The following is a 26,668-nucleotide window of genomic DNA, read 5'->3' on the forward strand; positions in this document are numbered from 1 at the left end:
CAATTTTCATAGGACAGTACATAAGGAAAGTTTGTTCTGAGATAGAAAACAAATCCCAGTTTCCTTGAAAGATATTATAGTTTTATATTGGAAACCAATTAGGTCTTAAGAAAACCCACTTAATCCAAAATCCTTTCATGGATTTTACAAATTAGACCTATTAAACATTTTGGGAGCATTTAAATTTTATGCTGAATAAAACAACTGTGTATAAATAATTTAGTAGGGTTCACTAAAGTCTTAATTTATCCAACAAAGTGAAGTACATTCAGTTCTATCCTCTAGGTTTCATAAAGCACTATGTATAGTGGAAAAAAACTAGACACTCAAGAGGCCCAGGTTCCAGTGCATGACTGTTGCATAACCTTTAAGTTGTCATTTAAGCATTGGTTTCACTTGCAAAATGAAAAATCTTTCCATCTCAAAAGATCTCCCTCAAAGGAGGGGGAAAGTGCTTTGAAAATGATAAAGCAGCAATTTCTTGACATGATATTTGTTACCATTTATTACTCAACTGCTTTCCTAGCAATGGAAAGAACATTAACCAGATCTCTCCACCACAAAATGAGGTGATCACATCCCAACACTCCCAAGGATGTCATCATCAGGCCAGACCAGTAATCTCCTCAGTATTAGGTTGTGCCAAAGTATCCAAATGTTCTGCACCTTCGGTTGGGTGTTCTTATAAACAAAACATTGGTTTGGGAGCCACAGCTCTGCAGCTCATACTTGACCTGTAGTGTAGTTGTAGTACAACTCTTCTAATTTTATGCATTTCTAGCATCTCTAGTCAGCCATGTGGTTCAGGGTTTCTTTTTAAACTGATTAAATGACTGTAATAAATTTATCCTAAATTATCCTCCACTGATCCCCTTTTGGATATATTGGAGTTTTTGATTGGATGGTCCTTATTTTTACTTCACCTTAGGTTTTCAGCTAAACTGTCTTCACTTATTTAATCATCTCTATTAAAATCTGGTGCAAATGTTACCACCTGTTTTTCTCTCCTGCTTGCCAGGTTTTCTTTTTATTCTTCTTTTTTAAGTATATTTAGCTGATCATATTTCTAAAACTTAACCCCTTCTGCTAAAACTTATTAGTCACTTGGCAGTTTCACAATATTTATCAACTCTATTTTTCTCTCAATAAATATATTCATTTATCTTCCAATGTCCACTGGAAAACATTAGGTACTTGGGATATGAAACCTGACCTCTACCTTTCCACTTGATCATTTAATATTTGTACCTCTAAACATATGTACCTACACATCTACTATTCTTGAAACAAATCTTTTGACATTTAAAGTAACCTTCTCTACATTATATTTCTCTCAACTTCTTATGCATTCCCATGCTGCTATTAAAAATAATTTCCTAGAAACTTGGTTATATGATTAAGGATTAGTGTGTGGGATAGAGACATTTGCTTCTAAAAATGAAATTTTACCATTTGAGGTAAGTACCAAAATATTTGTGGATATAATCTCTGTTACATATCTTTGTTTTAAAACAGTATGAGGGTGGGACAGATTGACCGAGGTGTTAGGCCTTGTTGATAAGTATATTGATAGTTCATTATACTTGTTTATTTTAATATTCTCCATGACAGAAATGCAAAAAGCTTTTTTTTTTTTCATTTGCTATAGTCTGGGTTATGTTCATAAGATCTAATATAACATTTAATTTTGCCATTTTAATGGTGTAATAACAAAAAAATAAATGGTGCAACAAAATTTGATACCAAAATTCAAAATTATGTTGAGCTTGTTGTTGCACCCCTGTAATCCCAGTGGCTCAGGAAACTAAGGTGGGAGGATTACAAATTCAAAGCCAGCCTCAGCAACTTATCAAGGCCACAAGACCCTGTTTCAAAATAAAAACTAAAAAGAGCTAGAGACTGAGTGTCCCTAGGTTCAATTCCTGATACTGAACCCCGAAAAAATTAAAAATTATGTTACTATATTATATATATATTAATAATAGCTACAATTTATTATTTACTTCATACTTGGCTACTAGGCACTATTCAGGTGAGTTACATAAATTATCTGGTTTATTCTTCACAAATATATCAGGTAGTAATCACTAAACACTCAGGTTAAGAAACTTGCCCAGCATCATCAGGATGAAAATAAACATTTTGAATAATGATTATTGGTTCCTAATGTGAAGAAAATAAATATCTCATAAAAATTCAAAACAATGCTCACATCCATATTGATGTACTTCATTTTCAAATTAAAGCTATTAAATAGACTTGGCCAAAAACAAATTTGAAATCGGTTTACATTTACCTAGTTAAGTCAATACTTGATGGACTTACAAATTTTATTTGCACTCACAATAAAATCAAGTATAATACTAGCTGACTGTGCAGTCACAATTTACAGCCACAATTTGGAGGAAGGCAGATATCCAGTTTAAAGGCAGCAGGTTTTTAAGGCAGTGGGTTCAGCCCCCTTAAAATGATAAATAGTCATGTGTAATGATGGGAAATCTGGCCCTACAGATGATAATGATCAATCCCCTACATATATTAGGGAATTGAATAGTAAATATAAATAAACCAATTTAGCAATTATATTTATAACTTTTAAGAAGTTTCATACATCTGTGCATTTTAATGCAGCAGTTCCTTAAAAACATCAATCTTTTTTTAAAGTGGAATTAGATTTCTAAAATTAAAAAATACATGCATTCTTATAAGTGATTACTACTGGCTTTAACTTTAAAATATTTAAACTCCAGAAAATAAAACTTAAGAATGCCTATTTAAGGGGCAAAACATGTTTTTCAGTTCATTAAACCTGCTGGCTTTTAAAAAGGGTTTCTTTGGTATGAAAGGAAAACAGGAGACATACAAACTTTGCAGTTGTAAGTGAACAAATGAGGGTACACACTTTCTGAAATACAAATCTCACTAAATAAGAGTGTTTACTAAAAAACCCTACATGTCAAGGGAACTAGAAAAGTTTATAAATGTTTCTAAGAAATTTCAAATCAATTCACTATGTAACAAATCCAGTAACAAATGTCTTTATACAATCTTTAAAAGCCAGGTCTGAATCCATATGGTTAAGTTATTTACCAAATTGTACATAATCTCGGCAAACTGAGGTGTTAAGAAAATTGATAAATATTCATACAGCAATTAGGTATTCATGAAAATAACTAAAGCTTATTTTTCAGTTTTATAAAAACCTCAATTATAATTAGACTGAAACCTCATTATAACCCCTGCATTGTATAAATTATTAGATTAAGTTTTGGCACATCCATGGTCTTTATTTCTAGTCTTTCTCTCATGAAGATTACAACACTGAGTTGCTATCAACAGGGGTTTTGATCTCATAACAAGCTGTGCTAAGCCAGGCCCTCTTTGGCCAGGTATTTACCACCCCCACTCCTCCTGCCTTTTGACTAATTACAAATTACCAGATGACCAGCTAGGGTTAGGGTAATACTTTGCTTAATCTGGTTTGCTCAGAAACAAAAATGCAGCCTTTGGCCTCATGACCATAAGTGATTTTTCAGAATTTAAAAGTGTAAATGTTACAAACCTCCATGTTCCAAGTAGACCACTGGTGAAATATAAAGATCAATTTCATTTAGAAATGAAATGATTTTTAAATTCATCTAAAATGAGAAACTGTTAGGCCTAACTACAAATCATGCTGTAAGGCTAAAAGGATAGGAGAGTCTCATCAGAAACCAATTTTTGACACTTGAATCTGTGCATCTCTGCAACTTAAAGTTCTAAGAACAAAACGAAAGAGCTGCATTTCTCAGAAAACCACATCATCCGTGGGCAGTGTGTTCTTTTGCCCAGAGGCAATTTGTGATCTTTTTATTTCATATTTTAATAAATTAGAAAGTGTAAAATATGCTTTTCTGTTATTACTTACATATTATCTAAAGCTGTGCTGACCAATACAGTTGCCACTGACCACATGTGACTAATTTCAATTAATAAAATTAAAAATTCAGTACTTCATTCACAGTAGTCACAATTAAGGGCTCAGTCGCTATTTGTGACTAGTGGCTACCATACTGAAGAGTGCAAGGAGCATTTCCATCTTCAGAGAACTGATCTGAAAAAAGTGCAGCTGCTCTATATGCTCATGAGATTTTTTTTTTAACCCCTATTCATCACTATACCTCTGGCTACAGGTTAAACCTAATCTGAGTCAAGGTATAAACCAACTGCATCAATTGGTGTTTAAGAGTGAATATTTATAAAGTATTTTGAGTTCACATAAGACCCAAGTAAATCATGAATTAGATATTTTCACATTACCATAAAGAACAAATGAATACTTGTCATGCACAATAAAAATGTAGGAGTCATATGACGAAAACAGATCATCTAATCCTACTAATATCCAAAAATCTTGAAATTATGAAAGCATGCAAAACTACTAATTTAAAGTTTCCACAATAGGGCAAAAAGCCCTTTTCTACCTCAGTGCTCTATTAAAATAGTGCTCTATTTTACCTTTGTGTCTTAGCAAAAGGGAAAAATATTACTAACACAAGGAGGCACTATACAAAAAATAGTAAACCAAAATAAAAATTCTCAGAAATAAACTGCTAACTTTATTCTCAGAATAATAATTTTCAGTTTAATGCACGCAAAAAACTCTCATGTGTACTGATATCTGACATATGAACTGAGTACTTTTATAAAAATCAAGTTCATGTTACTTTCAAATTTACTTTGTCAGAACACAAAGTAGAACAAACACAACTGTTTATTACTGCTTCCAAATAACTCTTGGATGGGAGGCAGGAAGTGGGAACATTATAGATTGCTTCTTGTTTCTCTGAGTAAAAGCAAAAAACAAACCAAAAAAAAAAAAAAAAAAAAAAATCACAAATGCACACAGCTGTATCTTAAAGAAAAATGCAAACACAACTTAACCATACTTTATTTGACTGCATCTTATTTAGACAGCTTGCACATTTCAAATCCCATTAAATCTCTCTCTCCAAAAGAATATGGGACAATAAGAGAAAATTATGCAGCAATATCCAGTCATCAAACAGCAGTCCAATATTTTGAGATACACGTGATATTTTATAGATACTCAACTCATATCTGACGTCAATATAATTTATGGTTATGTTTTTACAAACCTGAAAGCCCTGTAACATTATAGCACTCATTTTAATGATGTCATGGTGCACTGAAAAATAACTCTGATGCGCTACTAATTTGATTTTATCTACGCTCCTCCAAAGTGATGAACTTCATGATTTTTTAGACACCATAATAAATATACACATCCAGTCTTATACATGTCAGCCAACATCATAACACAGGGCAAGGTAAAGTTGAAACGTGACAAACAAACTCCTTTACACAGATTTGTCGAGCAAGGGGGGAGGGTAATTTGGAGAAGAGAGAGGCAGAAAATATCAAAACCAATTTTTTAATAGTACTTTTTTCTTATTTTGCTGGCTTCAACTTCAAAAACTACTGTCTGGTTTCTGATCTGTGGACTTCTCTAGAGTAAGTAGCTTCATCCCAAGGTAAGGGAAATAATAGCCCACATACCAAAAATGATAGTATACCCGTTAGCTTCTTTAACACTAACATATATAGCTTCATGGTAGCATGTATAAAAATGTTCAGCAGTACCAACTGCTAAACCAGTGTCAGTGGATAAAGTACAGTCAGTCTTAAAGAGGCAGCACCCCATTAAAAGAAAGTTGCACCAATTTTGCTCAGTTTTTAGCCAAGTGAACCCACTCTATCAATTATAAATGGAACTGTTTCAAGCTGATATGAGAAAAATGTAAGTGTGTTATCAAAGTAAGTGAATGTTTGATGCTATTTCAACTGGAAGAGAGTCTTTTAATTTTGGTGCTGGATTATCATGCTAGAGATTAAAATTTTAGGTGAACAATTTTTACACACCTAATTAAAGACATAAGGTACACTGATATTAAACATACACCAGCTGAACAATATGGCATCCATTTCACTTTTTAGTCACATAGTTAAGGTCATGTTTACAAATGCCCAAGCAATCAATTTAGTTATTAATTCAGCAATTCTGGGGTTAAAGGTCAGTAGTTAGGGTTTCCTTAACATTCTGGCAAAAACATTAAAAAAATGGTTGAACTGATAATTAGCATGTATCTACTTTACAACTGTCCCCATTATTTGAGTCAATCAAATGTATGTTCAACAACAATCATTACCTAAGAACCAAATATAAGGCTATGAAATATAACTTGATGACACATGTAACACTGTTTCAGCTAGTTTCCTTCTTATTAAAAAATAATAACAGAAGCATCGATATGACTGGCATTCTTCTAAATGCTAGAACCCAAATGAAGTTTGATCACAAACAGACTCAAAATGGTCAGCTGAAAAGCTGAATACTATGGTCGTGAAATGTTGATAGAACCAATATTCTGCCCATTAACATTAAGCTTTTAAATAAAATGTAAAATGGAAATGTTTTCTTTAAAATAAGGAATTATAAATGATCCCACCAGGAGGAACTTTAGTTTTCATCAAATATAAATTGTTTATCTTTATTTTAAAAGTCGTTGTAATCATGTTCACTTTGAAAACACTATACTGAGCAAAGAGCAGCTTTCCTTAAAAAAAAAAAAAAAAAAAGCAACAAACTTTCCTGAAAAGGGGCCTTTACCAACTGTTAATGGAGGTAGGGTTTTAAAAATACAGTAATTATACTCATAAAATATTCAACCCAAATCCTAGAGCAAAAGTATATCCAAATGAAAATGACAACATAGATTCCTACAAAAGAGTTTTCACAGAGAATGAATCTTTTTTTTTCTTATGGGTACCTAGGTTTTCCAGTTAAATAAATTATCCATCACAGATTTACCGACTCAACTGAAAGCAATTAACTTGAAAATTCGTTACATTGCACTGATTAACCAAAACACAATGTAATTAATAAACATGGTAGCTGTTCAGAAAACCCAAAGAACTCATTAAAAAAAGATTTTCATTTCTCCCTTTTGTGTTTCTGGAGGAACAAAGCAAAGCTCCCCCGACAATCTGCTCAGACAAGTGAAAAGAAAATAAAAGCAGCTTAAAATGGATACAATGCACCTTGAAATTTATTTCCAAGATGAAGAATCAAAAGTGAAGCATTTTAAGAAACAAAAGCAACGTGAATCCAAGTGGGAAAAAAATTCCAGCTACTATATAAAAGCTGTTCTTCACAGCTTAGCAATAATTTTGATTAAATAAAATCACACCAATTTACATTAATTTTCTGTTCTTTTCCAAAAATTCCCTCTCCAAAAAAATAAAGCAAAACAAAACAAAAAAGTGCATCCAAAACCCAGCAATTCCCTGCTCTCTCAACTTTTCTCATCCCTTTTGAGCCATTCCTCTAAGGTTTTCCAAAAAGATTTCAACTTCTTACTGTAAAGAAAGAAGGGACTTCTAAAGCAAACCACTCTGTCACTCACCTGGAAAAAGTATCCAAATTATAAAAATCTGAAATAATTTATTATCAAATTTAGAATTTAAATAAAAACAAAGTTTTCTTGTAAAAGCCTTAAAGAAAAGGAAAAGACAGCATGCATTAAAAACCTAGAGATGAAGACAAATATACTTATCTACACAGGCACTGGCAGACGCAATTTAATTGTTATCTTTACTTATTGTAAAACAATACCCCATCCTACATTTTTTTTTCATTCACTAATCACTGAGGTACCAATATTCAAGAATGGAAAATTTAATATTGAAAAAATAAAACCTAAAATTGAAGCTTTTCCCTCACCCCTTTCAGAAAACTATGGCAGGTTTTGTGTGAAATGTTAGTATACTTAGAGACTTTTACAATCTACCTTGGCTTTTTAAAGGAACAAAAATCATGTTCCATTTACTGGTTCTGTGATAAAATGATCACTATGCAAATAACATTGTCAGCAGACTCTGAAAATGAACAAATCTTGGCTATCAACTGGCACATCTTGTTGGTACCAAAAGAACTCTTGAAGTTTAAAACAATCTCTTTTAATTCAGAACAAATGCGCCATGCCAAAGTGCAACAAATATTGTGCGACACTCAATGAGACACTGACAGGTAAGAGCTGCATGGAAATTGCTAAATCCACCTGCAAAGCAATTCTGTACAAATTGCATTGCATGCAAATGTCGATTCTGTTGTTGGAAGTTGTTCCTCGATGTCAATTTCTCAACGCAGCCACAGTTTAAGTCGCAGTGCATCAACTCCATTTAAATAGTATCTGAACAGCCTCTTATCTCGAACAAAACCAAGATTTTCATAAAGTTTCAAAGCAGACTTATTTGTTATTTCTGTTTCCAAAACAACCTTTAAAGAAATGAGAGAATTAAGTTAAAATCTCATAATTTGGAAAACTTAAAAGATATAATCAGATTAAATATTTAAAAAATATATACTTTTAAACTGATTTAAAAACCAATGGTGAAAATAATATTAATGATACACAGAAAAAAATCATCAAAATGTTAACAGTAATTATCTTTGAGTCAAGGAGGGGATGGATCCCTGGGGCTTATTTTCTGTTCCATTGATTTTTGTGACATTTGAAATCTTTTAAAATGAGAATACATCTCTTAAACTAAAACAAAGATGAACTATTTCCCTATAGAGAAAAATTAAGGTGACAAAAGATGAAGGGGAAAAGAAAGAAAAATCATCAAAGGTTTAAAAAGTAAACCAGTACTTAAAACTATTCAGCTTGACCTCTTGTTCCTCTATTTTCATTATATGTCATCATTCATCCTGGTAACAACTACCACATTTATCTAGAGTCTAGACCAGAGTCTGCAAACTACAGACTTTGAGCCAAATGTGCTTGCTGCTGGGTTCTGTAAATAAAGTTTTACTGGAATATAGCCATACCCAGTTGTTTACATGCCTATGGCTGCTTTCTTGGCAGAGCTGAGCAGTTGCCACACAACGCTATGGTCCATAAAGCCTATAAATATTTAGTACCTGGCCTTTTGCAGAGAAAGTCTGATAATTCAGATCAGTGATACTCAAACTTTAGGGTAGGTTAAAATAGATAACATTATATAAATAAACATATAATTCTATTTGCCTTTTCTATTGATTCTCACCTACCTCACTGAAGAATTATCAATACAGTGAGCTATAGTTACTATTATGGTGTCATAACACTTAGGTATTTATAGAGTGGAAAGAAAAAATGGCAAAGTACAATAAAACAAAGGTCCAAGTAAAGCATATGAAGCTATTCCTGTGCTATCTCAAACTATCAAGGCAAGAATTAAAATAACAGATGTAAATAGAGAAAAAGTAGTACCCTTTGACTTATCTTATCCAAAATTAAATTCATGGCCTGATCTTTCTCTATAATTCTATCTCTCTGTAAATAGGATTTCCATAACACCACACCAAAGCTTCATATCTGAAACTCAGGATCATCTTTGAAACTTTACTCTCCACCCACCTACAAACATCCAGTGAATACTGTCAATTCCCTCAAAAACTATTGTCTCAAATTGATTCTCTTTCCATTCCCACTCATACCACTCTAGTCCAAACTCCCATCAAATCTTATTGTAATTTTAAGAGTTCCCTAACTCAAGAGGTCTCCCACCATCTACAAGTAGTGATGTTCTTAACACCCTACTTATAATAATTTACTGACTCTTTTATCCTCAAGATGAAGTCCACAATCTAAAAATAATCTAGAATCCTAAAATGTACATTAAAATATGGTCTCAATGTTTCCAACTTTGCTTTAAGTTTCTCTCCTACTGTTTTTATGTTCAACACTAAATTTTCAGTCTCTGGAACCTACCATGAAAGACTATTCCTTCTATCCCCATTGTTTTGGGCCTTGGCCTTCCCTTTCAGATTAGATGGAATACTCATTTCCTTTTATACTAATTCTACAACCACTGGACTGCTCCAATGAAACATTCAATGCATGTGTCACCTTTCCTAGCTGGTGAGCCTAATGGGCAGGGACAATGCAAACCACCTTCACACCTGTTTCCTCTGCACCATACTGTCTACCACACTGAAATCTCTTAAATATTTGTTAATAAAATATGTCCTTAGCATCTTTCATTGTATGATATACATTACATGAATATTACAAAAAAGGTATTGCCATGCTTTTAAATGATCAGAGAATATAAAGCAAAAGCATCTTCTGAAAGCAATTACCAATGCAATTAACCCATAAAAGCAAATAGCATGCTAAATCCAAACCTTTGAAAGATTTTTAAAAAGCAAGTAACTGACAGTACAAGATCAAGTGAAAATATTCTTAGGAAGACTTTTATACAGCAAATAAATTAAAGATAAGAATTAAAATTCAATTTCTCTCTGCTCTTAAACACACACACAACACACACACAATTCAATTTCTAGTCTAGTAATGTATGTCATGCTACAATTTGAAACATTCCTGTCTGATTGATGCAAGTTTTCAGTTTTGAACAATTTTGTTGGGTAATTCCTGGAATTCTGTTATTAGGTCAGCACCTAATTACAGCTAAAATGTTAAATCAAGGCCATGTATATGAGAACCACTAAAGCTGTAACAATGTAAAATTTGTAATTGACTTCATAAAAATAAAAAGAATTATGTCATTTTATTTTTACGTTAGGAAACCTATGAAGAACATATGGCTACCTCTATTTTACAGATGAATGAAACTTAAGACAACCAGTAGAGTAAGGACAAACCAGAGTCCAAATATGAACCAGAGCTTAGTAGTAACCAATCTTCTGTACTTTCCCCAATTGTTTCCCAGAATAAAATAAAGCAGCAAAAAGGAGATCAAACCTACATTGGACAGGATAAAGGGGATCTAAGTCCACCTTCGTTAATATTCAGCCATCTAAAAATATTCAGAACACATCTAAGGCTCACTATAGCTACACAAACACAATTGAGGTGTGGTTAGGAATTTAATTCTGGTTTGTCATCATCTTGACAATTAATAAAATAAAGCCCAATTACACAGAAAAAAATTACATAAAAGGCTACTCTAATTAAAATGTAAAGATTCCCTTAGCACACTCACATTTTCTAAATAAAGATACCATATATTATTTGACACAACTGAAAATGCTAGGAAAAGATAACTACTTTTAAATACTTAACCACTTAAATTTTTATGTTAAAAGAAAATTTTGGGGCTGGGGATGTGGCTCAAGCGGTAGCGCACGCTCACAAGGCATGCGTGTGGCCCGGGTTCGATCCTTAGCACCACATACAAACAAAGATGTCGTGTCTGCCGAAAACTAAAAAATAAATATTAAAGTTCTCTCTCTCTCTCTCTCTTAAAAAAAAAAAAAAAAGAAAGAAAGAAAATTTGGGTTTACACTGGAAATTTACTTAAAGCTTCTCTTATTCTTCAACATGGAAGTATTACATAAGAAACCAAAGGATAATTGAGGATTTTTTTGATCATAAAGAAACATGACAAAGTTGAATCCTATTTAACAGAGAAAAGGAGTTACTGTGATATTCCACTGATTCTCTCAGCAACAACCATTATCAGGGCAAGCCAAATCTCTATGATTTAGATCAGTATTTTTCAATATTCTAAGCTGGAAGATTCTAGAGAGCAGGCATGTCCACTGGCATACTGTATGTCAACTAGCAGACCTTCCACTGGTATTTGTTGAACAACTAATTATTGCTCTTAACAACATCCTACTATGATCAGAATTACCATCATATTGCACAAAGTGATGGTAGAAAAAGTTAAATGATTTTCTTATAATCACACAGATGCTAAGTGGCCAGTTCTTTAATTAGGCCAAACTATTTATGCCAAATCCTTTTTGTGTATGTGTGTGTGTGTGTGGGGGGGGGGGGGGGGTAGCAGAGATTGAACTCAGGGGCACTCAGCCACTGAGCCATATCCCCAGATCTATTTTGTATTTTATTTAGAGACAGGGTCTCACTGAGTTGCTTAGCGCCTTGCTTTGAACTTGCAATCCTCCTGCCTTCCAAGCAGCTGGGATTACAGGTGTGTGCCACTGTGCCCGGCCAAATCCTTACATTTTAATAACTCCTTTTTATTCTATTATTTACCCAGCAGACTATATAACCAAGCCAAAAATACATTTCTAGTGAAATAAAAATGTTAAACATATAATTATTAAACACATTAAAAAATGTAATGATAAATATATAATTAAAGTGCTAAGAAGTCATCAGTTACAATATCAGGGTGAAAAAAAAATGAATGATTGGATCTTCCTACCCTTACATGTATTTATTCTAACCAAAAAATAACTTAATCTAGTTTAGTCATTATTGCTAATATATTTTATTCTTTTAATAGTATAAAACACAGTAGACCATTACACATCTAGAATTTACCAAAATGTCATGTGTATTACTTGTATATTGCTAGAAATAAGCATTAGGAAAAAAGCAAATTAAGCTGTAAGGGAAGTCTTGGATTTAAAAGCAAATTGTAAACAATATACAATAAGTTAGAGATATTATTTACACAAGAGAGAAACTACCTATTAAAACTAAACATATGCATTTTAAGAAATGGCAGTACCAAAATTTATATGCTAGAAAGGTAGGCAGTAGATTTTTTATATTTTCCAAGTTTTCTGTACTAAACATTATAGAAAAGGGAGAAATGCACAAGGCCTCAGGTTCAATCCTAAGTACAGGGCAGGGAAAGGACATGATTTTCAACTAAAAACATTTTAAGGTTATATACTACATATTTAAGTTCCATTAAGAAATTCTAGGGGCTGGAGTTGCGGCTCAGAGGTAGAGCACTTGCCTAGCATTTGTGACGCACTGGGTTCAATTCTCAGCACCACATATAAATAAATAAAGGTCCATCAACAACTGTTAAAAATTTTTTAAAAAAGAAATTCTGATTCTATTGTATTATGATCATATTTCATTCTGGATATTAATATAATAATCATATCTTGAATCTTAAAAAAAATTTTTTTTCCAAGGATAGCTATAGTTTAAAACAGTAAAAGTCCTGTTAACTAGACTGATCAATTACATGTACATATACTAATTTATTTCAGAAAAAAGTACAAAAAATAGTTACCATGCAGATATACTATAATTAGGTTTACAGATTTTACTTATAAAATCATATTTTAGGAACTCACTCAAGTAATCTGTATTTATCTTACCCTTTAATGTGAAACACAAACCTGATACTTGTCTTAGCTTCTATACATATGGCAGCCAGAGCATGGGGGTGTAACCAAATTCAAGCTAAAGGAGATCAGCATATGGATACTGCACTTTTTAGTCATGAAACAACAAATCCACTTTTTTAAATTTTTTTTTTAGTTATAGATAGACACAATATTTTTATTTTGTTTATTTATTTTTATGGGGCACTGAGGATCAAACCCAGTGCCTCACATCTGCAAGGAAAGTGCTCTGCCACTGAGCCACAACCCCAGCTCTATTTATTTTTTTTTTATGATGCTATAATTTTTTTGGTTGGTATGCCAAATGTAAAGAAGTGAAAAATAGCTATGCTGTTTTAACATGTTTAATTTTGATATAAAATGTTGGCAAAATCACAGTAAGGCAAAGTGAATATATCTACTGAGCCAGAAAAAAGTAGAATTATTATTTGGGCAACCACATGATCTATATTTCAACTCTATTTACTAACTTTTGCTTTTTAAATTCTGAAATTAAAATGGCTAGTAGAATAAAGAACAATATAAACATTAAAGTCACATATTCAGTAAAGAGAAAATATAAACTGATAGGATGTGCATTTATCTGTTAATAGGTCCACAGAGTTAAAAATATCTTTGTAAGAATATTAGAAACAGCAGCACAATCTAAGTAACAGAAAATGTAATTTAAGGGCTAGGGATGCAGCTCAGTGGTAGAACTACATGCATGCAGCCCTGGGTTTAAGAAAGAGAGAAAGAGAAGGGGGTGGGGAGAAAGGGGGGGGGGGGGGAGAAAGAAAAAAAGGAAAGAGGGAAAGGAGAGAAAAGGAAGTAATTTAAAATTCTTAGGGCTGGAAGTGTAATTCAATAGTGGAGAGCCTGCTTTGCATACTCAAGGCTCTAGGTTGAATCCCAGGCATCATAATAACAAAAACAAACAAAGATAGGTTTTCAGATAAGCTATTATTTCTTGACCCTTTAAAAGAAAGGAAGCTTGGCCTAATTTAATGAAAGTAAAATCACATGTTTAATGTTTGATAACTGGTCACTATATTCTTAGAGAATTAAAATTTCAAATTTTTCCTCAAAACTATTAATAAAGAGCAATTTCTTTTCTTTCTTTTTTTTTTTTTGGCACTAGGGATTGAACCCAGGAACATTTTACCACTAAGTCACATTCCCAGCCCCTTTTATTTTTTATTCTGAGACAAGGGTCTCACTAAATTGCTGAGGGTCTAAGTTGCTAAGGCTGGCCTCAAACTTGCAATCCTCCTTACCTCAGCCTCCTGAGTCACTCTGATTAAAGGCATGAGCCACTGCACCTAGCACATTTTATTTATTTATTTTTTAACCAAAACATATTTTAACAACTTGGCTAATTCTGCAGAAGCCTTTTGCTTTTTAAATGTTAGGCACTGTATACAAAAAAAAAAAAATAAGGCAATTGCTGTTCTTAGAAAGCTTCCATAAAGTTAAAAAAAAAAAAAAAGACAAGTTAACAACTCATATAAGCCAAAATTCAAATGTGCTCCTTAAAATAGAGGTATAAACACTATGCTAGCAACACAGAACTAATGACTCAACAAATATTTATGAACCGTTTACTCTATCACAAATGCAACCTAAGTACTCTGTCCCTCAGTGGTTAAGGCACAGACACTGAAAGTGAATGTAAGTGCAGAAAGTATTAAAAAAAAAAAAAAAAAAGTCAAGAAAAACGCAGAAGGTGCAACTGATCTGTTCAGAAAAATTAAGAAAAAGTAGGTACTACTGTTGGTATTAAATTGGGTCTTAAAAGACAGAAGTATTTTAATAAGCAGGAAAAAACCAAGAAGCTACTGGATCTAGCAGATACATCAATGAAAAGGCAGTTTTACAATAGTGGAAGGGCAGAAACCAAACCAAATGGATAAAATGATAAGGAAACAAAAGCAACACATACATTATACTATCAAAAATTAAAAGTGAAAAACTGTTGCTGTTCTGGTTTAAAACTAAAGGAAAGGGGAGTGAAAGCACAAACAAGAGCTCTGTCCCTTCATACAATAAATTATCTGAGCAATGTGGGACATAGATAAGCAATTAAAAAAAAAATCAAGGAAAAGTTCTCTAATCCTGAAGCAAAGATACTCAATTGCAAGAATAAATCATATAAGATGAAAAAGTTCATGGAGAAACCATCGCCATTAACATTAAACCTAACATTAAGCAATATTCATTGCTTTAAAAGGAAGAAAAATGAACCAGCATTAGATTTTCAGACCCACAATGAAAAGACTGTTCTATCCTAAAGTATATCACTAATTTAGGATTTAACCTTGAGACTAAACATTAGCATCAAATTCTCTGTATCATACCTTAGAACTTTCAAAGAAAAGCCAATACTATATTAATATAAATGTGATCAATTAAGGTAAAGTACACAGCCTCAGGGTAATTCATAAAAGGCTTAACCATAGAAACAGAATACGCCCTGCCTCTAACCTTCCCACCAGAAATGACTCTATTCAACAGAAGATCAAAACAGTCTATCAAACCCAAAGAATTCTCCAAACTGCTAAGTAACTTTTTATAAAGCCTGACTTTTCTTCTTGATGAGCTAAGCTAGCATGGCAGTGGTCCAAACATAGAGACCTACATTCATGAACTCATCCAGTTCAATTACCTCCTGCAAATTTAGTTACCAGCCATGTAAATGGCTTGGATTTCTGATATTTTACTTTTGGATACTGAAAGTTATCATAAATGATGTGAGTTCCTTCACCAACCAAGAGCTATCCATTAAGAGTAAAATGAAATATCTTTAAATCCTAAAATGACTTCACTGTGCTACCCAATGTCTATAGGCCATATATCATATAACCATTATTTAGTGTGATTAAAAGTGTAGACTAAGGTGAACCAGGAGCTTGAAAATACTCTGCAGTAAATCTCTGTTTTAACATGAAAACACATTGAGATGGTGTTAAATAAAAACAATTATTACTGCACAAGAATGATTTCATTTGTACCAAAAAGTTACACACTTACATAAATGTATACTTAGAAAATGGAAGGATGCTTATTATTATAGGTGGAAAGAAGGATAAAGAATTAAAGAGGGGCTGGGATTCCGGTTCAGTGGTAGAACGCTTGCTTCACACATGTGAGGCACTGGGTTCAATCCTCAGCACCACATAAAAAGTAAATAAATCAACTAAAGGTATTTCTACAAATAAAAAAAACTAAAAAAAAAAAAAAGAATTAAAGAGTGTTGCTAGGCATGGTAGCGGATGTCTGTAATCCCAGTGATTGGGAGGCTGAGACAGGAGTATGACAGGCTCAAAACCAGCATCAGCAACCTCTCAAGGCTCTAAGTAACCTAGCAGGCCCAGTCTCAAAATAAAAAGAAAAGGCTGACTCAGTAGTTAAACACCCCTGGGTTCAATCCTTGGTACCCAAAAAAAAAAAAAAAAAAAAGTGTGAAGATGGTGGATGGTGATTTTGTAAACAAAATACATAATTAATATCTATATAAATTTTGGACTTAAAAAAAAAACCCTGCTTTTAAAAAAAAAAAGTCACGAAAACGAATTTTTTATAATCTGTTGAAAAAATTATCTAATTTCATGTACTTTGAGAACTTCCTAAGGCACATTTGCCACCCCCCCCACCCACCACCGCAAGACAACTGTCTTGAGAAGTACAATACAACTTTTCTCCTCCTTGGTTACCACTGTCATAGTAAAGACATCTGTGCTTCTCTAGTTTGAGTTTGTTCCCTTCCACACTGTACAACAGTAAATGTTAACATCCCAATCATCACTGATGTTTACTGAGTACACACGTAAAGCACAATGTTGTAAGATATTAACAAATTATATCTGCCATTAGGCCTTAAAAATAAGTTGAAAAGAGAAGATTCCCTTAAATTAATATACAGAAGGTTTTACTCTTAAAAAGTCATTCCCTGACATCCTTATCATTTATGCTTAATGCTTAGAGATTTTTTTCAAGTGTGAAATATCCTTAACACGGACTGATACTTTTCCCATAGTTTAAAAAGAAAAAGATATTAGACACTAAGACTAAGGTGAATTCTTAAACAAATTAAAATTGGGTTTGTAGTAAGACCTACCTTAAATGACTTAACTGATAAAAAAGTTATAAAAACCAGTTATTTACCAAAAATGTCTAAGATTTCACCTTTACATTTTGAAGATTTTTTAGCTCCATTATCTTAAAATTTATTCTATGTCACAATTTATGTTTTTAAATAGAATGTAATTCTCGATGCATTTGTGTAATAAGTTTCCAAGTGAAATGTTACTATTATTATAGAATATTTATAAAATACTCAGTATAATATTGCCTAGGATAAAGGCATTAAGCATTAAGAAAAACTTACCTCATCACAGTCTCCTTCAACCATGGCATATATAGCTTTCTTAACCAAGTTAGTACCTAGAATATAGATCTGAGCATTAATGAAGGAAAAATATTATTAGTTTACTCATATTCATAATAAGCACAAATATGTAAAATGTTAGGCTCTATCATGAATGCGGATATGCTGATCACCTCAAATTAAGTGCGAAAAAATAATTTAGATATAAGCTGAGAGGAACCAAAGGGAATTTAGACACAAACAATTTAAGGTTCCTCTTGAAAGAATTATCTCCTGATACATTCTTTTTTCTAAGATGTAATTATTTGCCCCAAGCAGGAGTTTGTTTTATTGTTTGAAGGTAGGAAGAAAGGAAAAAGAGATGGCCAGAGCAACCATGATGTGATATGGCCAGAGCAACCCATGACTACCATGTGCTAGCCAGAACTGCACGATCTGAGCAAGGCACAAGACAGCTTCACAGGAACTGCTGTGCCCACACCAGGCCAAGACACTCAGTTCCTACAAATCTTATAGTGACCCTAGGTGCAACTAAATTTGGCATTCTTAATGATGTCAGTGGTGTTATCTGTAAATGTCTAGCAAATGTATCCTACTTTGGATCAGAAATACCTGACACACTGAAAGAAAAAACTTCCAAATGATTTTAAGACAAAAAAACAAATTTCAGTTTAAAAACCTCTTAGTTTTCAAATCATGCATACTAGTATGTATTCATTTCATGGGCCACACAAATTGTATCTGAAGGGCAGAATGTAACCCTAAAGCAACTGGTTTCTGCCCTATGAACTAGCCAAACAACTCCCTATCATTTTTCACAAGTCCTATCAGCTCTTTTCAATCCACTGAAAATTAAACTTGGTCTACAAAACAAGTCTAATTAATTAAAAAAATTTTTAATGGAAATTACAATACTATTAAAAAAAAAATTCAGTTAAACCTAATATATTGGCAGGCACAGTGGCACATGCCTATAGTCACGGCTACTTGGGAAGCTGAAGCAGGATCTTTTGAGCCCAGGAATTCAAGGCCAGCCTAGGCAACACAGTGAGACTCTGTCTCAAAAAAAGAGCAAACAAACAAAAACACCTTAACATTAAGTAAACCTATTTATGATAATTTCTCATGACATCAAATACTATATGAAATAGTCTTATGTTAAGACAATAATGTTCATTTACTGTTTCCAAAAGCTGCAAGTAACAAAATTGCTAATAATTAAATATTGGTACAGATATCAAGTATTATTTCATGAATACTTGCTTAAGTACATCCCACAATTTGGCATGCTTTAGACAAATGTTTGCTTACCTAAGCCTCCAATCTTCCATCATGGGGGAAAAAAAAAAGCCAGTAGACACTAGAACTAGAACAGTGTTTTTTTTTTTTTTTTCCTCTCTTTTGTACTGTAGAATGAACCCAGGGACCCAATGTGCTATACTTCCAGACTTATTTATTTATTTTTGAGACAGGTTCTAAGTTTCTGAGGCTGGCCTTGAAACTGCCTCAGCCTCTAGAGACATGGAGATTATAGGAGTGAGCCACTAGCCCAGCATGGTTCTTAAGTAGGCTTACTTCAGTCACTGGGGGAAGTTTTACTCCTACCTGACAGGATAAACATGATTCCAAGGAAAAAGGCCAAAACACTTGCTTTTAAATCACCCAGGTGGTTTTAACCACCATTATAAACCATGAGCATAAGACTAATTAAACATGCTGGGAAAGGTAGACCCCCAAAGAGGTGAATTTGGAACTAGTAAGAAATAATCAATTCTCCTTTCCTGAGCCTCCCTTAAGTTGAAATATGTTTGACAACTAGCACAAAGTAACAATAACAATTATTTCATACTTTGGGCTTGATTCAGATCCACGTAACCCAAGGATGAACAGTTGCTTCAGGAATAGGATCAAGTGCCCTCATAATGCTATTAAAAACTGCAGCATCTCTTGTACTTAATATAATGCAGAGCATTTTGAATGTGATCAGAAAAAAAAAGGTTTGAAGATGTGAACTGATCACCTTCTACTTGTTAAAAAAAAAAAAAAAATCTCTAGCCAGGTTTAATTGTGCACACCTGTAATCCCAGAGGCTTGGGAGGCTGAGATAGGAGGATGGTGAGTTCAAAGCCCACCTCGGAAAAAGTGAGGCATAAGCAACTCAGTGAGACCCTGTCTCTAAATAAAAAACAAAATAGAGCTGGGGATGTAGCTCATTGGTTGAGTGCTCCTTAGTTCAATCCCCAGTACCCCAAAAATAATAATAATTCTCTAGCAGGGCAGAGTGGTGCACATCTTTAATCCCAGCTATTTGGGATTCCTGAGGCAGGAAGATTGATTGCAAGTTCAAGGTTGGCCTGAGCAACTTAGTAAGAACCTGTCTCAAAATAAAAATAAATAAATAAAAGGGGCTGGAGATACAGTTAGAGCACCACTGGGTTCAATCCCCATTACTACCCCCAAAAGAAATCTCTAAAATCATTAACAAGAAAAGAAATTCATTTTAAGGCCTTTCTGGATATATTACTTTAAAATAAAAACAACTTTTAATTTTCTTCCTTTACCTTCATTTCTATATATTTACATTTAAATCTTTTGTTTTAAAACACAAAAAAATGAAAATAACTTAAGTCACCCTTTTATTGAAATAATATTTATCTTACCAATGCCATTTCTCCTGTATTTGGAATCCACAGCTAACATGGCTATATAACCTCTGCGGAACATCTTTTTGTGCATATCCAACTTGCAAACGATGGCACCTACACACTCCTCCCCTACCATGGCCTTAAAAATAAACAAACAGTTATGAAGAATACATTGCTAAAAGGTACTGCACAATTACCCAGGGAAAACAGCAACCAACCATTGGTCAGCATTTTTGAAAGAGGAAGAGATAATGACAGCAACCACAAAAGTTTCAGAAATCTGAATCCCAAAACTCCTTCAAATGTTCCAGTTTTTAAAAGTCTCTCAATATTTTTAGAACATGAATTTCTCATGCTTATCAAAGCCTGGAGGAAAAAGATTTTTCACAAAGTAAACAATCAAGTACTTTATAAGATTATACGTGAGGAACTTAAAATTACAATTACATGCAATAAAGACCTACTTAAGTTTTGGGAAGGGGGAACAGGTGAGCAAAGTTTTTTAAAGAAAAAATGTATTCATAAGCATAAGATGAAACATACAATTTTCCCATCAGCAGAATATTATAAGTTTTTATAATAAAGTTTTAATGAACAATATTACATAACATTTATACCTGAATGATAAGATTTTGATCAAGAAAAAAGTTTATAAATTTTCAGGAAAAGGAATATTATTTGTAAAATATTGCTTAGATTCGAGATTTTGTTATTGAAGTATTCCAAAGACTAAGTAAATGATGGTCTTAATTTTAGAATACTCCTGATTACGGGTCATTGTCATAAAGCTCTCTATAGCTCAAAATCAGAGATTTACATTAATGAATATGATTAATTATTTTGTCAGTTTCTATTTTGTCAGCTTCCCAAAGTGTTAGAGGCTACATGTTAAATAAATGCTAATAATCCCCCATTTTCACTAACATTTCCAGTGTCATCACTGCAAACATATTTTAAAAATCCCAAAACTGATTTAAAAAAAAGTTCTAATATTATATTCTGATGAATATAAAACAGGGTAATATCTCTAACTGTTTAATAATGTGTCAGCAAGCAGTACTTCTTTTCGGTAAATTACCTTGGCAGAAGAAATAATTTCAACAACAAAAATAGGTTGGGTTAAAAGTTAATAACAAAGCTCAATTTATACCTAAGACATATTTTAACTTTATTTGTAGTAACATTTTTTTAGCCTGTCATTCTATAAATTTAATAATTTATTCTATAAATTGATTAAAGGCTCACTTTTTTTTTTTTTTTTTAATAAACTGTGGAGAAATCTTTTTTAGGCAAGATAATTCTAATCCATTTCACACAAACCTAAAATAGGTCAGAAAAATCCCTCTGAAGGGATATTAAATTCAACAACCCACACTAGTTCATTTCTGTTTTATCACACATTCCAAAATTATATTGGGTCAATAAACCTCTAAAATTATTTCCATCTTTTTTTTCATTTACAATAAATCAATGTGCTTTAATTCTTTTGAAAATTAAATGTTCTTTTGGCATTAAGGCCTGAAATACACACAAAAGTTATTTGATCAAACAAGTCTCTGACTTTTTTTTCTTTTTGGTGCTAGGGATTGAACTCAGGGCCCCTATATGCCATCTACTACTGAGCTACATGCTCAGCCACTGACAGCATTTTTTTTTTCCCCTTTTCTTTTTGGTGCTGGAGATTGAACCCAGCATGCTACCACTGAGCTATACCCCCACAATCCTCATGACAGCATTTTCTGAATAACTCACTTCAAACACAAATATTCACATGTAAACTCATCAGATCAAATGGTACTTTAAAAGGGCTAGAAAAAAATTGTGACCTGACCTCATAAACTAAGCTCACCTGATATGAAAGAAAGTCTATATTAACCTCTGACATAAAAATAAAGGACAGCTACACCTTACAGATGTTAAAGCCATTCAATCAAGAAAAAATTAAAATCACTGACTACAACTAAACAATACTTTCAAATTAAACAGGAATTTCGAGCATATCTTTGTTCTTTGCTCAAGAAAGTAAAAAGCAAACAAAATACTATATTATTTCATTCTTAGACAAGATTGAATATTTTCCTAATTAAGAATCTAGAGAAGCAAAAACCAAGTTGTACATTTCATCTAAAAATAAAAGCCCAATGCAGGATACACTATTAATAAAAAAGTTGCTAGTAAAGATAGATACTACATTCTTTCATGATAAATTGTTGATAAATATACATTTACAACAATCACTAAATTGCTTTATGATATTTTCAAATAAAAAGCTTCTGCACATACTTTTAAGACTCATGCTATTAAAATGTGTTTTTTCAAGTACTGGAATTCAAAAATCACTGGCAAGATTAAGATTTAACTCTATAAGGACAAAGGTTTGTCGGTCGATAAAATTATGAAAAACATAAATTGTGTGAAACAGAGATTACAAAATTCCAGAACACTACAAATAGAAAACTGAAGGAAGCCAGAAAGTTAAATTTAGAACAAATAAACGGAAGTACTATATTACACTGTTAGTAGTAAATTTAAGAACTTCTAAAAGGTATCAACAACCAAAATACCATGAACACTAACAGGTAAAATACAGAGTAACTGACAGTGCCTCACATTTGTACTCTTGTATTTTTACATCTGTTACGTTATTTGAAAAAAATTATAAGAAACTTGTCATTCTTGTTAGCCAATCAAGTACTAGCAATTCTGTATGGTTCAACCCCATATATTCCATTTGACCCATTTACAGGTTACCCATGGAAATCATGAACATTTGGAGGTTTCTAAGCTTTTGAGAACAATATTTTTAAGGCAACTATCCCTTAATGAAGACAACTTTGTGACATAATGAATTGTACAAAATGAGTCAAGGGTATGCCATTTTTCCAGGTTCTTATTACCATAATGAGAGGCCAGACACCTAGGTTCTACCTTTACCTTTCTGATACTAAATATCTGGATAATTAAACATTTTAAGTCACTCAGATCTTTATTTTTTCATGAAAAGTGGAAAAAATTAAAAGTTGGGCCATAATTCTCTCTCTAGGATCCTTACAGAAATGACTTAAAATAAACAGTTCTTATGGGAAACTCAAATTTAAAAACATGCCAACATAAATTCCAGTTCTAAGTGGGCCTCTGTTGTTTAACTACTGTTTTATTATTCAATACATCCAGATTCGTGCTTGCACTAGTGAATCTTATAGGACAACCACTTGTGCATCTCAATTTCCAGGTATTCAGAATTTAATATAAATTTTGGCTATTAAAGGCTAAAGTACAAATTAGCTGGTGAATTAAGAGGGGTCTATATAAAATCAAGACTAAAGTTTACTAATATCACATTTACCAGAGTCTAAAATGGCAGCCAAGTTGGGAGGCCTACATACTATCAGGACTCAAAGTTGACTAAATATCTTATATGCACAACCAGTTTCTGGAACTGACAGAAAAACATCTATTTCAATTTAATATGTGACTCAAATATATACTACTGTGGGTTAACTTACAATTAAATCAATTTAAATATTTAGCAAATATAATAGCACCTGATATGACATTTGTAATAGTGCTGTAAGTCATCTTCCCATGTTCACCAACACAGACATGTCTTAGACCTTTGATACAATGCTAACAAACCTAAAAGAGAAATTTTCTACATTATAAAATAGTACCTACAGCTTAAACAAATGTATTAAATTGAAGTTTAAGCAAAATTAATGCAGAAAATAACAAAACAACCATTATCTACAATACCCAGATTATATTTTCAGATTACCACCAAACTATAGAATCAAAAAGACTTTCAAAGTATTGTCAAAACATAATGCATGAACTATTAAGTATAACCAAGCAAATGTTAGAACAATAAATAGTAATGGTCGCTTTTAGCTTCACATGTAATAAAATGTTCCTTAAAAGCGTGTCACCATTCATATAATTCAATGGAAACAATATGTTATGTACAGTGATACAAAACATCCTGATCTGCAGTCAACATTTGTGTTAAAAGTTTCACACAGACTGAAATTGGGTCAATATTACTATAAAGAAATTACTGGTACTGCCAATAGTATGTAAGTTGAAAAAAATTATTCAGCTTATTCAATAGTTTTTTGGACTTACATGTAAATAAAAAACTTATGTCAATTACACCCTACACAAGCCAAGTACCAGTGTTTAAACATATCTCTGACCAATTTCTTTTTTTAAAAAAAATACTAGTAACAAATTCACAGGTAAGTTTTCACAAAAGAATATTTTGCTCAAGTTTCAGGAGTCTTTCAGTCACCAGAAGTGTTAGTGGCACCCTCTAGAAAAAGCAGACTGGCTACAACTCTTAATTGTCCTGTTGGAGTAAAAGGAAACAATCTCCATAATTACTGAACATTCTTGTAAGATTTAATTCTCCAATGTACCCACAGAAAGTTTACTGACAATCATGTTCACCAAAACATGTTTATGAATACACTCTTCCCTGATTATGCTGTAATCGAGATTAATAAGGCCTGTATCCGAACAGAACCAAGTTCAAATTAAATGACTGAAAAGTGCTCTGAGGATGAGGGAAGGTAATTAAAGACGGTTAAACATGACTCTAAGCTAATGTAAACAGGACACAAGACCCCCCCCACCCCCACCCCAGTGAAACATGCATCATAAGGCTTGCTGCACTTTCATCAGTATCAAGTTAACCCAAATCATTGAGTCTTACCTTCAGAACAGTTTCATTAAATAATTAGGAATGTGTACACACATTTTACATCATGTAACATACATCTGAAAAGCACGAGGATACATCCACGGCCACATTCTCGGCCCTCAAGCTCCCTGCCCTGCGTGGCCTGGATCTCAGTTGGGCTCACCCTCTTTTCATTCCAACCACTTACCAAGAAGCACAGCTGTGGCCAGTTGTGGATAAAATATCTATACGTATAAATGGAGTAGGGTTCAGACAGATCTTTGGTGATCAGTCTCATGATATCGGGCATTTGTAGCTCGGATTCATATCGGACATATCGTATCGTCCGATCCTCCCCAGGCTCGACCTCCCGGCCCGAGGGACTTCTTAAACTGCAACCAGCGGTCAGGGACGAAGACAGCAGCCGCACCTGCTCGTCTTCCTCCTCCTCCGTGCCCTCGGCCAGTCCATTGCGGGCCGCCGCGGGGTCGCTCGCAGCCGCTGCTTCTGCCGGGCTGGGGAGCGCAGTTCTTGCATTATTGGGGAGGGAGTGAAGGGGTCTCTCGCCCGAGTGTACCCCGGCTCCCTTTGTTGCAGTCGCTTTGGGGCCCCCGTCGGGGTTGGCCGTGCTCGTGGCCGCCTCGGTTGCACTCAGGACCTTGCTCTTGAGGGAAGCGGCCGCCCGGAGGTGTCGCAGTTCGGGGCTGATCAATCCGTTGAGCTGCTGCTGCTCCTGCGGCGGCTCCGGGCAGCGAAGGCACGGATGCCTCTTGGCCGCCGCCGTCGCCTCGCCGCCAGCCCGGCTCCTGCCGCCAACGCCTTCATGCTCCTCGTCGTCCTCCTCGTCCTCGCTGCAGCAGGCGAGGGCAGCCCCCGCCGGGAAGGGGCAACGGGGCTCCGCCGCCGCCGGGGCCGGAGGTGCTGGTGGTGGGAGGAGGCTGCTAGGCCCAGGCGGTACCTCCGCCATCCTAGGAGCGACAGAGACCGAGAGAGGAGGCCATGAGACACGACCGACGAGCGCCGAGCAGAGGGGGCAGCGGGCGGGGAGCGGCGGACAAGGGGGGAACAAAGGCAGAAATCGTCCCTCACGGAGCTGCCCCCCAATTCCGTGCCGACCCCCCCAGCTCGTCAGCGCCGCCCAGCTGCTCAGCCGGCCACCGTCCCGGTCCACCCGGGCCCATCCGCCGGCCCTGTCACCCGCGGCACCTCCCCGCCCTCTCCCTGCCGCTCACCCGGCACTGGTCCCCGCCGCCGGTGCCGCCACTCCTCTTCCTCAGCCACCGCCGCCGCCTCCTTCCCCGCCGCGGCCGCCTCCACCGCCGCCAAGGATCTCACCCAGCCGCCGTCGCCGTAAAGCGCCTCGGCTGTTACCCCGGGTAAAGTTTCCTGGGCCTGGCTTTACGACACTTCCCTGCCTGCCGGCTGCCGGAGCCAAGGGAAAGGGGCGTGGAGGGAGGTGACCTGTGGAGGGGCGGGGCCGAAGGTGTCTCCCGCGGGGTTTGCGGGAGGCCGAGTGCTGATGGATGGGACTGTGGGCGGGGAAGTTATCCAGGGCTTTGGAGTCACCGGCTCCCAACCCCCTCTCCTGTTTTTGGGACTCCTCGGCGGTGCGAGCTGCTGCTCCGGGGCGGGGAGCAGGAATGGGGAGGGGCGGGCCCGGCAGGCATTGCCCGCTCTAGTCGGTTGCACCCACCGAGCTACTGTGAATCCTGCCAGCTCGGGGCCTGTGGACCTGGCCCCTCCCAAGTCACCTAAAAGTGCTTTTCGCAGCTGCACAACGTTTAACTTTT

The 26,668-nt window shown here is 34.9% G+C and overlaps 1 protein-coding gene across 1 annotated transcript; it reads right to left on the reverse strand.

Annotated features, from left to right (window-relative positions):
• Positions 1-4,891: 4,891 nt before the first annotated feature.
• Naa30 (N-alpha-acetyltransferase 30, NatC catalytic subunit) lies at positions 4,892-26,259 on the reverse strand. The gene is made up of 5 exons (XM_027929732.2): positions 26,111-26,259; positions 25,087-25,846; positions 20,216-20,339; positions 17,556-17,611; positions 4,892-8,338 (listed from the first exon to the last, which is right to left on the reverse strand). Exons 2-5 carry the CDS (start codon positions 25,843-25,845, stop codon positions 8,201-8,203), a joined length of 1,077 nt encoding a protein of 358 aa, XP_027785533.1. The 5' UTR covers position 25,846; positions 26,111-26,259; the 3' UTR covers positions 4,892-8,200.
• Between the last annotated feature and the right edge of the window lie 409 nt (positions 26,260-26,668).

This window comes from Marmota flaviventris, chromosome 2 (genome assembly GCF_047511675.1).
Source record: "Marmota flaviventris isolate mMarFla1 chromosome 2, mMarFla1.hap1, whole genome shotgun sequence".
NCBI lineage: Eukaryota > Metazoa > Chordata > Mammalia > Rodentia > Sciuridae > Marmota > Marmota flaviventris.

Bases quoted from the DNA above. Each gene is read 5' to 3' on its own strand.
- Naa30 (XM_027929732.2), bottom strand. From the start codon at position 25,845: ATGGCGGAGGTACCGCCTGGGCCTAGCAGCCTCCTCCCACCACCAGCA. The intron at 17,612-20,215 runs GTAAGATAAATA...TCTATATTCTAG, and splicing joins ATACAGGAGAAATGGCATTG to GTACTAACTTGGTTAAGAAA. The intron at 8,339-17,555 runs GTAAGTTTTTCT...ATTTCTTTAAAG, and splicing joins TTGAAGGAGACTGTGATGAG to GTTGTTTTGGAAACAGAAAT.